Source organism: Phyllostomus hastatus, unplaced genomic scaffold (genome assembly GCF_019186645.2).
Source record: "Phyllostomus hastatus isolate PE091 unplaced genomic scaffold, TTU_PhHast_1.1 phas_contig_1, whole genome shotgun sequence".
Taxonomy (NCBI): Eukaryota; Metazoa; Chordata; class Mammalia; order Chiroptera; family Phyllostomidae; genus Phyllostomus; species Phyllostomus hastatus.
In genome coordinates, this window is record NW_025333498.1 from 36,006,392 (window position 1) to 36,024,744 (window position 18,353).

An 18,353-nucleotide genomic window follows, 5' to 3' on the forward strand; every position below is an offset into this window, starting at 1 on the left:
ACCTGCTCAGTCCTCTTGGCCACACAGAACCTGTGTACAGAATTACAGAACCTGGTAATTGCCTCAGTTAGATTCATGTGGTTCATATATATATATATGGAACTTCATAAAGACAATAAAGTGCTTAAATGAATAACTAAAACTGAACTGTGGAGTTAGGACTAAGCAGTTAAGCATTATTTCACATCGTGCATGCAGCAAGCTGCAGAGACTCTGCAAGGCTGTTGAATATTAACTTCTGGTCCCTGTCATTGGGTGTTGGCGGCACCCTCGCCCTGAGGAACATGAGGGAAATGTCCCTGGGCCCCCATCTTTCCAGAGCCCTTGTGCAGCACTGCTGACTGGTCTGGTGCTGTTTCTCAAGCCACCTCCACTGGACTGTTCCTTCCTGATGTGAAACCTTTTAATTCTCTGCCTGTTGTTAGCGTTTAGTGTAAATCTTAGTGTTTGTGTCTATATTTGCCCCAAATTTTCTATTTAAGTGCCGGATCTCCCTAAGCAGAGTCTCTCGGGCTTGTCTCTCCTGGTCCCACAACCCAGAGCGCAGTTGCATGCCACGCTGGAGAGCTGGGAGCACCTGGTGCTGGCTGCGCTTTTCAGGGTGGCCCACTTCTGCACTGTGGGTCTCCCTGAGCTTTGCTGCCACAGCATGGAGGGAGTTTTATGTCCTCTGAAATACTGGGGGGAGGAGAAGAGCTTTCAGCATGGGCCGAATGAGAAAGAAGCTTTCCTACGGAATGGACATCATGTCTCTAATATGTTGGTATGAACATTTTTCCTCCCCTCAGGCTCTTGCCTTCCCCTGGACTTAGGGTTTGCCCTACAACCATCATCATACCTGACAATGGAGACTGTAGGACCATGAGACTCAAACATTTGTTAATTTATTTCACATCCAGCCATTTATATTATATGTGTATATGGTTTGTGAATTTTTTCTCATCTATCAAGATGCAGAGTGATAGCGAAACCTATTTTAATAAATTTGCCAGAGCTTTAAAGTGGGAGTTTAAAAAAAATATTTTAAGGATGTATTTCCAGGAAGCAAAAAGAGCAAGAAAATAGGGGGGAAAACTTAGCTAAGTAAAGCAACTGCTATCTTACTTTCCTCTTTGAAATGACATAGGGCATACTCTGTGGCCAGAGGTCTCCTATTCTGCTTTTGGGAGAGAAAAGAGAGTCTCATCTCTCAGGTGTGACTTTGAACCCGTTTAGGAATCCAGAAGTCTTGATTGGACTGGCTGGTTCTATTGTCAGGGCCGGCCCGGAAACCTGGGAAGTGGGTTGGGTAGGAGAGGACGTGACAGTGCCGTGTGACTGGTGACCACCCCAGGCCTGGCCATCTCGACAGGGCCCCTGGAACTTTAGAGAGGAGGCTCCCACATCAATCTGGGCTAATGGGCATGTGACTTGGAGCTGCCAAGCAGTTCAGAGAGTGAGTCAGCACCACTAGCAAAGGACAGCAGTTTTATTTCTGCAGCTCTCTGGAAAAAAACAAAACAAAACTGATCATCTCCAGGTTATTCCCAGAGAAGGAATGCCTCCTGAGTAAACACAGCTTTTGCAGGCAGAAAAAAAAACATGGAGGAATAATGCCAATCTGATTTATAAATTTCATTTTAGCAAATACCTTTAACTGTTCCTATCAAAGTTCTTACTAGAGCCTTTAATTCCTCTTCACCCTGATCAATTGAAGCTTTACATTCTATCCATTTTTAAAAGATTTATTTAATTATTCTTAGAGAGAGGGAAGGAAGAGGGAGAGAAACATCTATGTGAGAGAGAAACGTAGATCAGTTACCTCTTGTACAAGTTCCGACTGGTGACCAAATCCACAATCCAGGCATGTGCCCTGACCAGAAATTGAACTGGCCACCATATGCTTTTTGGGATGATGCCCAACCAATGGAGCTACACCAATCAGGGCCACATTCTATCCATTTTTAAGGGAGGAGTTAAAAAGAGCAAACTGGGCTCATCCAAGAACCAAGAGGCCAGGATAAATCCATCAAGTGAAGTGTACTTGCTAGTGTACTGAGTAATTCCACTGCTGAGTGCATACACTGTTTGCTCTGAGTACATAATCTTCACAGTAGTTTCATAAGTTAATATGCTCCTTTTCAGAAAAGAAACTGAGCATAGAAAGATTGCTTTGTCCAAAAGTAAACATCTAGTGAGTGGCAGCCTTAGGATTGCAACCTAGGCATTCTAGCTTCAAAGCCCAATTCTGAACTGAGTATTTGGCTCCAGATCTCAAATGATTAATCATTCTCCCTCCTTACATTTCCTAATGAAAAATAAAGGTGATTGGAATAAATCATAGTATCTTTCCCAGATACATTCTAATCAATAATTTTATCTCTTTTTTTTGTTTGTTTGGTCCAAAAGTTTCTAACAACGACAACAGCAAGCAATGAGCAGATGTGGATTTCTTGTCTGACCACTTAGGATGTATTAATGAGCTAATGGATAGACCTGACGGAATGGAAGAAAAATCTGCAAGCTTGATAGTCACATCCTTAGTAATAGTTGATTGCATGTATTTTCATGTCAGTTCAAGTGCATCGCCAAGTACTTGAAGACCTAATTTCTGACACTATAAAGACATCTTTAAGAATCTTTGATATCATTCAGGAGATGCTCTTGCCACGAACACAAATCTTGGCTTCATCAGTTTGTGGCTGGGTGACTTAGGGCATGCGGCTTGACCTATCTGTAAGGTCTCAGAAGAGCTTTGGAGAGATCAAATTAATGTACTGGAGAGAATACAGCACACTCAGTAATTGTCAGTTCAATCTAAATGCAAAGAGAGTGAACGAGAGAGAGTGAGACAGAGAGAGGGAGAGAGAGGGAGAGAGATGGTGGAGGTGTGGATCGGGGAGAGAGGTTGACATTACTTTCTCTGTGCCTCTAGCCTTTGTCCTCTGCTCATCCAGAATTGCCTTGCCAGCGCCTCTCCTGGGCTAAGTTATCAGCTGTTGGCAAGGACTTTAGAGTCAGTCAAGTCATATGAGATCACCACATTTCACTCGTTGCATGACCTCGGGCATATTATTGGTGTCTCCAAGCCTTGTTTACTTCAGTGTGGATAACAAACACTACCTCTTAAAGTTTTTATGGTGATTACATCAGATGACATCTGCAAAGTACTGTTTTATTCCAATGAGAGCCTCATTTCTTAGTTCCAAAGGTTGAACTAAGAGTAAGTGCTTTCCTTCTAATCTAGTGGTTCTAACACAGAATTTGTTTTATTAAACAAAACATTATTAAAAGGGAGTCAAAAACAAGCCTCGGTTTCAGCTCCTCCCACTTGGGAACCCACTAGGGAGGAAAGTGCACTGCCTCAGGTCAGGGCGTGGGCTCTGGCCCTTCCAACTGCAGATAGGTTGGTCCATGCTGATGGGGAGGGCTGGGTCCTGTGCAGTTAGAATCAAGGCCCTAAAGAACTAAGGGTGGATAGCAAATGTGTAAGGGACACAACAGCCTAAAGACAGGTTTGGTGACTTTGAGCTGTGAAGAATTCCTTCTTCTTTGGAGATAACTAGGGGTAGGCATGGCTCTTACCTAGAGAACAAGCATCCTGTGTGTGCATAAGGTGCAAAGCTTTGTTCTCAATGAAAGTTGATAAGACATTATCTCTGCCTGTAATGCAGCAGATGCTTCACTCAGGCTTCCATTATCTCTGCAGCTGTCTTTTGAGACGCATTTCTGTTCTTGATTACACACCTGGACTCTTTGAGCTGTCAGCACACATTCCCACAATGAGAAACTTTAAATAAAAATTATTTTCAAAGAATTAAAGATAATTCATCAGCTTTTGAGGCTATAGAAATGATACAGGAGCGGTTCAAGTCCTTTCCATGCTTTCTTGTTCTCTTTTAAACCAACTCTATGTAATTCCTCCTTTTATATGTCAGAAGGAAAAGTCTTTTCTTATTTTTCTAAGGTAAAGTGATTGCTTGAAATCGTATTTAGGAAAAACATATTTACTATTATCATATCTCCATCCACTACGACGCTCAAGAAAAAGGGCCATGACGTAAAAGCAGTGTTGTGTGGGCTACTTTGTAAGCCCCGCTGGGGGAGTGTGAGAGGGGGCACTTCTCAGTCAGTTACTTTTCTTGAAGGTCATCAGAGTTCACATTTACAAGAAACTGGTAGCTGCCTCATCTTCAGGCAGCCTTGCATCTACAAGCAGCACATTCAAGATTTCCTGAGCAAACACTGTCATTTCCTTTTTAACATCCCTGCTAAGACTAGAATCAGTGCAGCTGGAGCTGCAGTCTTTGAAAGAAGACCTTGTGCCTTGGCTAATGCTTACAAGGTGCCAACCAGGTGTGGCCACCCAGGCACCCACCCGTGTCACATGGATTGGTCAGAAGCTCTCACTGAGTTTCAACCAGGCAGCGCTGGTTCCCTGGGTGGCTGCTCAATGTCCTGTGATATTATTCTGTGGCCCATGCAGAGTAAAGCCTGAGTGCTTGAAGCCACCTTCTCCCAGAAAGTGGCCACTTTTCCTTTCCCAGTAGGAGAGTGAGGTCCAGGATCGCACCATTCTTACCAAGACGATAAAGTTCTTACTACCTGCAAAAACACGGTTAGCCTTTAGTCTCGCAGAAGGGTTCTGATTTATTGCTAATTGTGTACATTGATGTGGCCCTTCTTATATACTCGTTCAATGTGATGCACTGATTATCAAAGCAGTTTTGCCAGATAGCATCTATGTAAAGTAATCTTCATGTTCTGTTCACCCCCAGTGTTATGAAATTGCAATTCCTATAGTAACCAGATGTGAAAGGGATCTGCCCCCGTCACCACTATCACACTGCTGTCACTGCAAACCTGCTGTAGCCTCCATTTCCACTTCTGTTTCCCAGGGGCCTCAGTGGCCATGGCTGACCCAGGTTTCCCTTCCATCTCCATGTGGGCCATTTTGTCACCTCTCTCCCTCCCTCTTTTTTAAAAGCATAGTTATATTAGTTATATTAGTTTTAGGTGTAGTGAGTTAGGGGCTATGAAAGTCTAATCACTGTATTGTGATCACCATACAATGTGGTGACCCCCACTAATTCTAGCAAACATCTGTCACCATGCAAATGTCATCTCCCTCTTTGTACTATGAGGTCCATTAAAATTCTTCTGCTGTTATTGTATCTCCTTTAATGGGTCTCCTTTAAAGACCCATTAATGGAGATACAGCTGGAAAGAAATAGCTGTCTGGAATCAGGCTGTTACAGCAATTGCTAACCTAGTCACCATAACAAGAGAGGTAAAGTTGGCTAAGTTTTCTAAGGGCTACTTCCCTTGAAATAAATTATATAAAACAGTTATAATGGAACCCATTAATATGGATTCCACTAATGATATAATTCAGATAAAGTCTGTAGTCTGTTTTAAACTATATTTTTCTACATAGTTATAATTTGATTATAAAAAATAAACTGTATATAAGTAGTATAAACACAGTTTGAGGAGTTAATACTTATGAGAAAAAGAAAATGCTCCAGGGTACCTTAGAATCTCCTACCAGTAACTAAAAGGCTGAGTAAAATCTCATCATTGAAGCAGAAGCTCAAAGAAATCTGCAAACTAAAACCTTGATAATCTGGAGACACCATGTGGAGTCAGAATCAGAACATGTCTTCTCATTTTTTTAAATTCTCACCCAAGGGTATGTTTATTGATTTTAGAGAAAGAGAAAAGTGAGGAGCGAGAAAGACAGGGAGAGAGAGAAATGTCAATGGGCTGCTTTCTGTATGCATCCCAACTGGGAATCGACCCCACAACCTTTTGGTGCACAGGATGATGCTCCAACCAGCCGTGCCATCCAGCCAGAGCTGAAAATAGGTCCTTTGAAAAGTAGTCTGCAAGTCACTTTCCATGATCTCAGATTCCCAGTTCCTTCCCTAAATCGATCATTTTCAAATTAGTGAGATGTTGGTATATGGGCAATGTTAACAAAATATTGCAGAATGTCATGTTGTTTTATTGAAGGCAGGTGAAATGTTTGATATTTTCCTGTTTTTTGTATCAGATTTTATAGAGGAATTTGTTTAAAAGATTCTGGCTGTACTGTTGCCCCTGTGCAACATGCCAGGATAGCGGCACACAGAAGTTTTTACTGCCTGAGCCTCAGATGCCCCATCTGTGAAAAGGGGACAGTCGTAACCTCCCTCACAGGGTTGATGTGATAATTAGTGATTCACATAAAGCAGGCGATGAGTAAGTGTTCATTCTCTTCCCCCTCCCTTTACGAACTTTTCTGAACATACTCCTTTGCTGCCCTTGACTGTTTGAAGCCTAACAACAAAGCTTACTTAGTTCACTTAGTGACTGAGGCTGAACTTGAGGTCTTCTGTCTAATAAAAGTGGGCTGCAGAGCTGGCCTTATTCTTTCAACCAACATTTTTGAGAACCTCCTACTTACAAAAAATGGTACAAAATACCTTAGGGCAAAGTTAAATTGTCATGTCTTAGGTATAATTTCAAAAGTGCCCTGTTCTGCCTAAATGCTGGGAAGGTGGGCATCATCCAGAGCTCAGGATTAAGGCATTGAAGACTACAACTCTTAACAAAATTCTCATGTTATAGGGTTGGGGTCGCTAAAAATTAACATCACACCCAGTGAGCATAAATAAACCTTGGTCACTTAACCAACCATCATAGAAGAACTTAAAATCATGGAACAAACAATACATAGATTTTGATGGGAATGAGATGATCTGTCTTTCAACAAAATTGCGATGCTCCCGGGTGCCAGACACTGCTCAAACCTGTGTACTTGGAGGCACAGCCTGGACCCTGCTAGTCTGGGTGCCCTAGCAAAGAGGTCTGGACAAGTTTTGTGAAGGGGAGTGAAGGAGAAAAAAGCATCAGCAAGAAAGCAAGGGATTGGCCTGTCAAAATAGATGTTGCCTACAAGACATTTTTGCCTAGGGCAGCCTCATGAGTGGACTCCTTACCTGCCTCCCCTGGGAAAAATTTGTTCCGTCTGCAGTGCGGAAAAAGTGCATTGTCAAGTCATCACCAGCTCAGTGGAGAGAAACAAGCTCAAATCCTTTGGGAACGACAGGTTTCTGTGGACATTTTGCTGTCACCTAGTCCACTTAGTGCAATCATTAGGATACCAAATTGACACCAAGTTTCACATTCACTTGTCTGATCTGGAAGTGAAACTGACATTTGGAGTGTCTGCTACTGCACAACCCAATATGGTAGCCACCAGTTACATGTAGGCTTTAAATTTAAATTAACATGAAATAAAATTCTAAACATTTAAACATTAAACAAGCAATTCAATTATTTGGTCTCACTAGTCACATTGCTAGTGCTCTATAACCACGTGTAGCTAGTGGCCACCATATTGAACAGCACTCACACGGAGCCCATCCATCACTGCAGAAAGTTCTCCTGGACAGCACTGGTTTAAGAAGTGTCATTATTACGCTGTACACCATTGTCCTGTGGTGTCTACTGATTCTCCAAAACAACCCTGAAGGGTTTCATTCCCATTTTGTGGATGAGGAAAGAGTCTCAGAAAAGTTAAGTGGCCCTCTGCTCACGTAGCGGCCATTGCAGAACCTGACAGATGGCCAGTGTCCAGCGGGTGTGCAGCCAAGCGAGGAAGTGGGAATCCCAGACTGGCTGACTGGGCAGCCCAAAAGTCCAACTAAAACAAGGTTCTGTTCTAGTAGTTGTGCATTTTGAAACCAAACATTTGTAAATTCTCCCTCCTGCTCAAATTTAATGACATATCTAAATTCTAAAATTACTCATAAGAAGAGAAAGTGTATTTTAGTTTAAAAGGACAAGATAAGTAAGTGGATGCCTGGGTTGAGTGACGGGATTGGAGAGTGGCTACAAATGGGTACAAGGTTTCTTTTGAGGTGACAGAAATATTCTAATATTAGACTGCTGTGAATTGTGTTTTGTAAATTTATTAAAATCATTGAGTTGTTCATTGAAAATGTGTGAATTTTATGGTATGTAAATTATACCTCAATAAAGCCATTTAAGAAAAACAAGATATAAATCCTAAAACTCTAGGACAACCAAAAATTTAATGTTGAAAAGCTGCCAAAAACTTTAATTAGTGAGTCAGAGATTAATTGCTGGCCTTTCCTAATTTCCCTCATGATGGTAAAAATAAAAATGATGCTCTGTCTCAAACCAAACACTGGGAAACTCTACAAGGTTCGTATTATTATTCTCATTTCACACAGCAGGAAATTGAGACTTGAGGTTAGAATAAGTTGCCACATATACACAGATAGTGAGAACTGGCAGTGCCAAGCCCCAAAATGCTGGCTGCAAAGCCCAGAGCCACCCGCCAGCCCCCAGCGTGTCCCTGCTCTCTCGGTGTGAGAAGAAACCCTTCCACTGTTTGACCTGAGATCACTTTCCGTCTTCTAGGACAGCAGTAAACTGATTCTCCCATGTTTCTATAAACTTTTCAAAAACTTTGCACTTAAGACAATTCATGAAGGGAATAGGCTGGAATCTGTTTTCAGTGTTAAATAAAAGGGAAAAGGAGAGTCTGGGCTGAATGTGAATGGAGAGATGTGAGTTTCTTTTGATGTTCACTAGGATACATTAGTTTATGGCTTTAAAAATTACATGTGGGTGTATGTATATAATACATGTTATATAATTTATTTATGAAAAGCCTTTCAGCAGTTGTCTCCATTTTCCTCCTGATTTGGTCGGTTCATTGGAGACTCCAAGATGTGACTCGCCATGGTGGCTGCTCGGTAACTTGTGAGGGACTAGCCTCTGTCTGCCTCTCACCCATGTGTAGACAGCCCAGGACTGGCTCACGCAGTAAGTCAGATAGCTCACGCTTTGCCCTGTTTATGAAATGGGATTCTGAAAAGTGAAAAGCTGATGGGGCTGCATTCTCCAGCTTTGGCCAGGCCTGGAAACCTTTACATCTTCAGGTCTATCCTCTTAGCATCAAACATTATGTCCTTGTTAACCATTTCCATGCTCCTGATCATAAACGGTTAACCAGACCTCAGCCTGGGCAATCCCCCTTCGACCCTCCAGTTTATGAAGCCTGCGTAGCCCTCCCCTCCCCGGTCCTTCTCTAGTCCCTCCCAGGCAGTCTCCGCTTGCCTCCCTGGGGCTCTGTTGTTCTCTCTGTGCCTTTGTAATAATAACCGAGGGCCTTTTCTTTTCCTTCCTTTCTCCTGAGATATGTCTATGATCTCTTTAAATCAGCTGAAACAAAACAAAATAAAAATAAATAAAAACAAGGAACCAATTCTGTGCCACGCCAGCAGAACATGTCCACTGGCCAAACGTGGGCTTTTGACGTTGCCCCTCTGCTTCCCCTCAGACCCTGAGCAACAGCACCAATGGTTTCCACACTTGAAGAAATGTAGAGGTCACCAAAGAAAGGAGAAAACACACAGAAGATGTTGTGACGATCTAAGACTGTAATTATGAAAATGGATGTCATGGTGCTTTATTTTTCCCTCTACCAATATTCTTAGAAACGGGGAAGTCACCAGGAGCTTTTGCTTTTACATATTTGGCAATAGTATAACTTATTAAGTAATTTTGAAATTCTTACAATTTTGTTCACATTTCAAGATAAAGTTTATTTGCAAGAGTCCTTGAATCACTTCTTGTGTGCTCAGAGATTGAATGCCAGGATTTGAAATGTCGTTAAGGTAGGTTCAGGAAATTAGCCATCTCCTAGTGTCAACAGTAGGTTGTGTATTTTAGCCGGTTGACTCACTGCTTCAGTGGGCAGCCTGCCCTCTGGAGAACTGTAGCCATTAACCTTCCCCAGCACATGTTTTCCAAACAAGGCCAGTGCCTCCTTCCTGACCTCCCGCATCATGATCCCTTTATGGTCCAGACGTCTTCACGCAGCCAGTGGGCTACTGCACTTACCACCTGTCACCACAGCATCACCTAGGACTAGCTCAGAAATGGCTTCATATATATATATATATATATACACACACACACATATATGTGTATATATATGTATATTAATGTGAGTTATATATATATATATAAATTGGGACAAAAGATGTTCTGAAAGAACTCTGTTTTAAAGGATTTCGAGGTAGCACTTTTGAAAGCAATGAATGCACCTATAAAACTGCCACCATGTATTTATTCATTTTATAGGTCCAGGCTTTCCCCCAATAGATTTGCACAGAAGAATTTGATTAACAAATGCACTTTCTCTGTACAGGGCACTTTTGAAAGCACTGCATAAAGTGCCTGTATTTAGACACATTGCAGTTATTAAACATGAAGTGTGTCATTTTGCAATATGTTAGTGTGTCAGATCAACAGGTGCACAACGTTATATATCAATCATATCCACATAAAACTGGGGGAAAGCAGTGTTTTCTTTGCAGCAAATGCTATGAGAAAAAAAATGGATACATTTTAAGATGGGCTGTTTTGCATAATCTTTAAAAGGGAGTTGAAAAATGATTAGACTCTGATTTCTTTTTTAAAAGATCAGTGTAGAAATATCAGCACTGGGAAGGGGTGAGAGTGGCTAGAGTGCCTACTATAGGCCAGGTCCCAGAGTAAATATTTCATACCCAGTGCAGCCCGTGTAGGGTTTGAAGCAGCTGGCTCTAAGGTTGGACGTCCTGAGTTTGAATCCCAGCTTCCATGTTTCAATACGGGTTCCATGGCATAAGGTATGCAAAGCACCTAGCCCCATGCTGATGTAGTAGCAGGAGATAAATAAATATTAGCTGTTCATTGTATTTTATTTCACTTAATCCTTTGATGTAGTCAACATCCCCATTGTACAGATTGGAGGCTGAGTCTGGAGTGATCTAAGTAACTTGCATAAAGTTTCAAAATTAGGTTGCAGAGGCAGAATTCAGAACCAGGGTTCTATGGGTACTCTCATAAAAACTCTGACTACGAGTTACCATTCTAGGCTGCCAGGATAATCTGTGCTGGGACTTTTTTTCTTCTTTTTTTAATGGTGAGAGAACACCATTTATACCCCCAGCTAGAATAACACCCTCTACTGAGAGACAGTGCTGTCCTTACAGGCAGCAAATTTACAATGATGTATAAACAAACAAACCTTAATATTTCTAAGTTTAGAAAAACTTTCAAAGGGCCCATGTCAGCAGTTAACCATTCTTAGAATTCTTTTTTTCACTTTGAATAGCAAATTTTAGCTATATGGGTAGGTCTATGCTTTTCAAAATCTGTGCATCATTTATGAAATATGCCAAATAAACCAATCCTATTAATACCTCTGCTGTGTAAATGTCATCATCTGTGCAAATATCAACTTGTAATGCCCGCATAAGGAAGTTATAAGGATGTTCCTTTAGCAACCGGAAGGTCAATGTCTGGGATGTGAGGCCAGAAGTAACTTTCTGACTGGCTGCTGCAGGTTTCATCTCTTTCCACGTCCAGAGTGGCTGACGATGCTGGGTGTCCTCAGTCCCTCGGCCACACCACTCAGGCTGGGTCTCATATCGTCCAATAGCCTTTCTAGATGTGGGCTTCAACTGAGGACATCGTTGTTTTCATCCTCAAGGTGCTTGGCTTAGTGGCTGTAATGACCAAGTATGGCCACTATAGGACGATGATTGAAGTTTTAATAGTGAGAGAGTGTTCAGCGGTGTTCACATTGGAACTGGCAAATTATTTTACTAATGCAGGATTCTGCTCAGCTTTGTTGAAATCCTAGGCAAATAAGTCATCTGCAACCCAAGATACAGATAGGATTTAGCTCTTGTAGTAGGCTGACTCTCTTTTCTCTTTAGACGTATGGATATGAGAGAATGGAATTAAACTTCAATTTCACAAATGAATGTGAGCTTAATATAAAGATAGCAGGAAGCAAGAGGAATTTGGGCTGAATATCACATAATTTTCATTGCAGTTTACTTCCTAGCACTTAATCCAGTCAAAATATTTTCTTCACAGCATTGCTACCTTCAGAGTTATTCAGATGCCTAACTGTATTCCGCCGTCTAAATTTATATCCACAAGAAGGCACAGAGTGTATGCCTCGAAGTCTATGCAAATGAAAAGAACCCGCTTCTGGATGGTGTTATGAGTGGGACAGTTTTAGGAAGCTTCTCGCCGCCTCAGCTAAAGCACTCTGGGTTTCCCTTTCCAGGGTTCAGCGGATTCCTACACGAGCAGGCCGTCAGACTCTGATGTCTCTTTGGAAGAAGACAGGGAAGCGATTCGGCAGGAGAGAGAGCAGCAAGCGGCTATCCAGCTTGAGAGAGCAAAGGTGACTTTCTTACCCCTCTTTGGTTCCAAAGTGGAATATTGATCAGCTCTCTTCCCCTGCCTCAGATTTCTCTGGAAAAAAAAAATCACTTTATAATCATCCTGAACAGGCACCAGACTGTAAGGCTTTCTGATCCATTCACCCCTAAGAGAGGTTTATTGACCTTCCCAGTGGGCCATTACCTGGGACACTGACAGCTCAACCTTTTGTGTTTGGTTTGGGGGAGGAGTTTTTTGGTGATCTTCCAACCTATCAGTTGTCGCCAATATCAGGCTGGCCACACCCAGTGCTGGCAGGAGCCTGCTGAGGTTGGAGCTCACCCCACCTCTTCTGTGACACTGGCCTTCGCTGCAGGCCACACTGGCACTGTTGTTCCATGGGTCCCCCTGTTGTTCTCTCTGCTCTTCACTCTTGGTTTCAGTCTCCCACCTCAAGTTCAGTGTTAAGTTCAGAACTCTGAACCAGTACTAGCATTGCAGTGAAGAGGAGCAATAAGGACATTGACAAAATAGACCTCCAGACACTCCACAGGGAGAAAACCCCCAGTAGTCCCTGCACCTACAGGAGGCAATAAAGTGCATTTTTTACTGTCAGAGTGAGAAGGGCCACTAGAGCTCTTCCATTCTGTGTCTTTTAAACTACTTTTTTATTTTTTAGCATAGACTCCTTTTGCCCAATGAAATCTTATGCACAACAGCAAATTTTTAAAAGAGGAGAATGACGCAGTTAGTGAGGTATCTTCTTTTGCTCCAACACCTGCCATGCCTGTGTTAGGCTGGCAGAAGGGGCTTTTGGGCAGTGCCTGTGAAGAGTCATAGTGGGACTTGAACTCAGGACCTGCCTCAAATGTTGCTCCCTGGCCATGTTCACAGAATGAACCAGCCTGGGACTGCTCAAACTTTGTATACTTAGTCATTTGTGGCTAATTTTTGTTCTAGTTTTCTTTCAGAGTCTGTTTTGGGGCCATTGTGGTCATGCAAAAGTCAGTGCAATACCATTAGTGTAGGCTGGTGGTTTGCTTAACCTTGGCCAGGATGCACCAAATGCACCCAAGAGTATTTGGTCCAGAAAGACTTTCAGAACCAACTTCTGTTAGGTAGGGAGTAGGTGATGTGTGAGCCACTCTGCCCTTCCTGTCTACCCCTGGCTGGCCTTTTTTTCTCCTTGGCAAGATAAGGTATTCTATTAAATGGGATCCCACAGGTTTTCAGATCCAGCTCACCACCCACACCACCACAATAACCTTTTTATTTAAGACCCAGCACACATTTCCTGTATCGGGAGGGTGGGAGTGTCTGTTATCATTTAAAATAACAAGCAAGTTTTATGACTAGAGGGCAAAGCAGGCAGCCCCTCCCACATTTCCATTCATTCTCAGTCCTTCAAGGCACATTTTTTGTGTGGGGTGTTGGAAAGTACAACAGTCATTTTCAGTGTCCAGTCTGCAGATGTCTCAGTGCTGCCTGAGGATGTGAAACCCATTTGAGGTCCCCCTTTGCAGAGTGACTTCCCTACTGCCTGGTACTACCAGTTATCTTACTATAATGCTACATGTCAATGTGAAAAACCCTCCTCTGTCTCCCTCCCTCCATCCTTATCCCATGATGCTGTGCCCAGTCCAAGCCTGTAGCCTTTGCTGTGAAGACGAATGTGAGCTACTGTGGTGCCCTGGACGAGGATGTGCCTGTCCCAAGCACAGCCATCTCCTTTGATGCCAAGGACTTTCTACACATTAAAGAGGTAAATGTAGCCACTCTGTGACCCTTAACCTGCCCCAATGCCAAAGCTGGGGATCAGCTCTGAGCCAAATTACCAGAGAGAAGCCCTGAGGAGCTGCTGTTGTGTTACCTCATTTGATTTACTGGGACTTCCAAATCCATTCTTTCTCACCAAGACCAGAAGCCTGAGATCACTGCTTGCATTACCACACATTTAAAACATTGGATCACAGTCATCACAGGAGGGACTTAGTATGGACCTGTGGTCTTCTGATCACCTTTTAATTGCCTTGCATGACCACAAAGCCATATATCTAGGAATCCACCTTAGGGAAACATGATTTTGGTGGCATGGGACCTACCCATGAGGGACCATTTGCAAGGGATGTTGTAATGATAAACATCTGGGCTATAATCTAGTGGACCTTGACCTTGATATCAATATTCACCAGTGTAATAATTACAGTGTTAAAACAAAGAAGAGGGTAGAGATTTTTGGGAAAAAGAAAGCTTAAGGGATTGAGCAATACTAGGAGGACTTGAAGTGTTCCAACCCAAGACGGTGGAATAGTAATGCCCAAAACTTTTATTCACATGACCTAAGTATATTGAAGTCCTACTTCATGTCAGACACGAAGTGTCTGATTGTGCTGGGCAGTGGGAGGTCAGAGATGAAGGCTCAGTTTACCCATGGCCAGGGAGCTCTGAGTGTGGTGGAAAAGACTGAGAATTAAACAGTTTCTGCACAGTTGACAAGTTCCATTACAGTGCAATTGAATGGGTATTGTGGGAAGATCAGGGGGACCACCAGGCTGAGGAGTAGGAGGATCAGGGAGCCAAAAACCTCTATAGAAGTGGTGAAGCCTGAGGGAGTTCACACTGGGGTGGGGGGTGGCAGCAGGTAGAAGGGGCAGCTAGGAGCAATGCAGCGTGGGTGGGGGGCAGTGAGTAGGGAGTGGTACATGGGATGGGCCAGTTCAGAGAGGCAGGAGCCTGATTAAAACAAGGACCTCTTAGGCCATGACAAGAAGCCTGGACTTGATCACTAAGCAGTGGGCTGGAGAGGAATTTTAAATAAAGGATGGATGGGGCCAGCCTCTCCCGACCAACTCTGATGGTCAAGAGAGTATTGCAGAGGCTGGGAGACACCGTGGGGCTGGAGAGTGGCTGTAGCAGGCAGGATGGAAAGAAGCAGCAGCTTGGGAGAGAGGTAAGGGGCAAATGGACAGGGAGATTTCACATGGGTGGGAATATTGGAAAAAGTAAGATAAAGGATAAATGAAAGGTGGAGGCCAGTTATTCCAACTTACTTGAAAGGGTGGAGGATGGGGTCAGCTATCAAAATAAAGAAGGCAGAGAAGGGAGAAGACTTGTGATGGGGGTGGGCGTGGTTATAAATATGCTTTTAGATACACTATGTCAGGGGTGCTGTGAAACTCCCATGAAGATATTTAATAGACCTTTATCCATGTAATCTGGAGGCTAGAGGGAGGAATTGCAATTTTCTCTGCCTGAATGCTAAGGGTTGAGGAGACTGGGCTCTAGTCAGGAGAAGATAAAGAACTGAAGCATGTTTTTAAGCTTTGCTTTGCTTTTTTTTCCCTTTTGTTTTCTTAGGATGGGAAAGATTCAAGCATGTTTTCCATGCTGAGATGTTGAACCTGGTGAAATATTTTGGAAGGAAAAGTTGTAGCTGATAGAATGAGAGGAGGGAGTAGAGGGGAGAAGACGGCATCTGGAAAATGGGCACAAGAATTAGGCTGAGTCAGGAGGAAAGTCTTGCCTCCCTTGAACTTTTCTGCTGTGCACAGAATTTCCTAATGGGGCTGGGGTCATACGCTGCAGGACGGGCCTGCTCGATAGTCTCCAGGGGCTCTGCTAGAAAGGAGTCACTGGAAAGTACATCTTAGGAAAAGGAGAGTGTAAAGGTGGAGAAATGAAGAGAAAGCCGAGGAGCCTGAAGAATGTGACCGATGTAAACATATCACTTAATGTCACTGAGACACGTGCGTGGTAAATGTATGACAGTTGTGAAAATCATTGCCTTTGAAACTCTGCACTCTGCAATGGCATTAGTGACACCAGGACATATGCATAGCTTTAACATTTTAATTATTTGACTCCAAGAGAGTCAAACATCTGGATGTCTGCAGATGTCTCACTATCTTTACATTGCACCCATGTGACCTACATTTGTGTAGTCACTCACCCAAGACACAGCTCTTGAGTATTTGGTATGTACCAGGCTCTATAAACAAAGCAGACAGAGTCCCTTCCCTCATAGACTTCAGTTCTAATGAGGAGAAAAGTATGAACAAATGAACATTCCAAATTGTGAATGCTTTGTGGGGGGCGGGGGATGAATTAAATACTGACATTTTTAAAATATAAGGACAAGGGGGTTGCATACTTGTACATAAAGGGTGATCAGAGAAGGCCTTTGTGAGAATGGGACCTTTAAGCAGAGACCTGGAGGATGAGGAAGAGTCATCCTTACAAAGAACAAGGGGAACCTTCTGGGATGAAGAATCTGCACATGCAGAGGACTCGAGGTGGGAAAACAGCGCAGCACAGTCAGCAACCCGGAAGAAAGACATCAGGCTGGAATGCAGTGAGCCAGGGGCCCAGTAGCAGGAAACGGAGTTGTAGGAGTAAGAGGGCACATGTCACATAGAACCTTACGTGATGGTGAGACTTCAGGTTTTTCTCTAAATGTAATGAGAAGCCACTGAAGACTTTAAAAGCAGAGGGGTGAAAAGAATTTTTTTTTAAATTTTCCGATTGTAGAGACAATGGATTGGAGTGGGATATGTGTGGAATCCTTCTAGGTGAGAGATACTGGGATTGACCCAGCATGGTGATGGTGACATGGAGAGAAGCAGACAGATTTGAGGTATATTGTAGACATTCAGTGAAGAGCACAGGTGATGGACTCAAGGTAGTAACTAAAATTGAGCAACTGGGGTGTTCATTACTTGGGTGGGGAGAGGACAGATGGGGAGAGAGGTTGGGGAATGGACATTTCAAAGAAGATATCAAATAGGAAACTAGCTATAAGAATCTGGAGCTCAGGGGAAAGGGTTGGGCCAAAGATATAAATTTGGGTCACTTGTTTATGCATGGTATTTAAAGCTGTAGTAGTCAAGGAAGTCACCTACTGCTAAAGAGAGAATAGAGAGAGGAGAGAAGGCAGCTCTGAATCAAACCCAAAGGAATTCCATCCTGCAGAGGTGGGGTGCATGAAATGATTCAACAAATAAGGAAGCTGAAAAGCAGAAGTATGAGGCAGAGGAGGAAAACCAGGACAGAGCAATATGTGGACGGTGCGAGAAGAGTGTATCTACAAGGAGGAAGCAGCCGGCTGTGGCAAATGTGACGTACCCCCTGGGATGAGGCATGAGGAATGGACCGTGGACTGGCAGCATGGTGGTCAGCAGCATGGAAGTCACTGGGACCAATGTCTGGAATTGTGGAGACGGAAGCCTGATGGAATGGGATGAGGAGAAAAAGGACTATATTTAGCAAGTGGAGACCATGTTTTCAAGGAATTTCACACTGACCAGGCAGTACACTGAGGAGGGTATGAAATCAAAAGAGGTTTCCATTTCAAACAGGAGCTATTGGAGCACCCATATTTGCTGTTATTAACAGAGAGAGAGAGAGAGAGAGGTGGGAAAGGAGAGAGAGGAAAAGGAGTAAAGTTTTTGAGTAGGCAGGAAGGGTGGGATCCATGCCCTGAGTGGAGGGGCAGCCCTTTGATAGGAAGGGGAACGCTTCTTTATTGAATGTGCAGGAAAAATGCGTGCAGACAAAGACTGCCTTGGTAATGGGAAGCTGACAAAGCGTCAGCTCGATGGCGTCTACTTCCTCCCTGGTGTGTGAGGTGAGGGCATCCACATCTGCTTAGAGGACAAAAGCCCTGGACCCGAAACCTGTGCCTGGTATTTGAGTGGTTAAGTTCATTTTGCCTCATCATCCCCCCCCCCCAATGACCAACCATCTTCATTAGTTGCTAATACTCTTTGTTCCCAAGGAAAAGCAGAACTTCAGACACATGGTCCCATATTCCATGCAAACTCACACATACTAGCATTCCCACCTTGCTGTATTTTATTGTTTCCCTCCATTCTGTCCATATTTTCCAGTTTGTCCTGTTGGTTGCTTTTTGATCTGTATGCTCCTTGATCAATGACTTTTTCTTCAGTCTGGCAGTTTGATGTGTGGTATTGAGTTGCTAGTCCTATGTGGATTAGAGCCAGTTGCTTCAGATCTTGAAATATCAGATGGGAAAACATCTTAGAAAGGGAAAGCACTAATCATTTTAGGGAAATCAAAATGAGAATGATTGGAACAACAGTAGAGTGACCTTGCCAGAAAGCTGGCTCATG

At 43.2% G+C, this 18,353-nt stretch overlaps 1 protein-coding gene across 4 annotated transcripts in view; it reads left to right on the forward strand.

Annotated features, from left to right (window-relative positions):
* CACNB4 (calcium voltage-gated channel auxiliary subunit beta 4) overlaps positions 1-18,353 on the forward strand; it is a 235,307-nt gene that overhangs the window by 169,464 nt on the left and 47,490 nt on the right. For all 4 annotated transcript variants that reach the window (XM_045821650.1, XM_045821840.1, XM_045821781.1 and 1 more), the window contains 2 exons: positions 12,128-12,247; positions 13,865-13,987. In XM_045821650.1, coding sequence (XP_045677606.1) covers positions 12,128-12,247; positions 13,865-13,987 — 243 coding nt within the window. The remainder of the gene's footprint in view (positions 1-12,127; positions 12,248-13,864; positions 13,988-18,353) is intronic.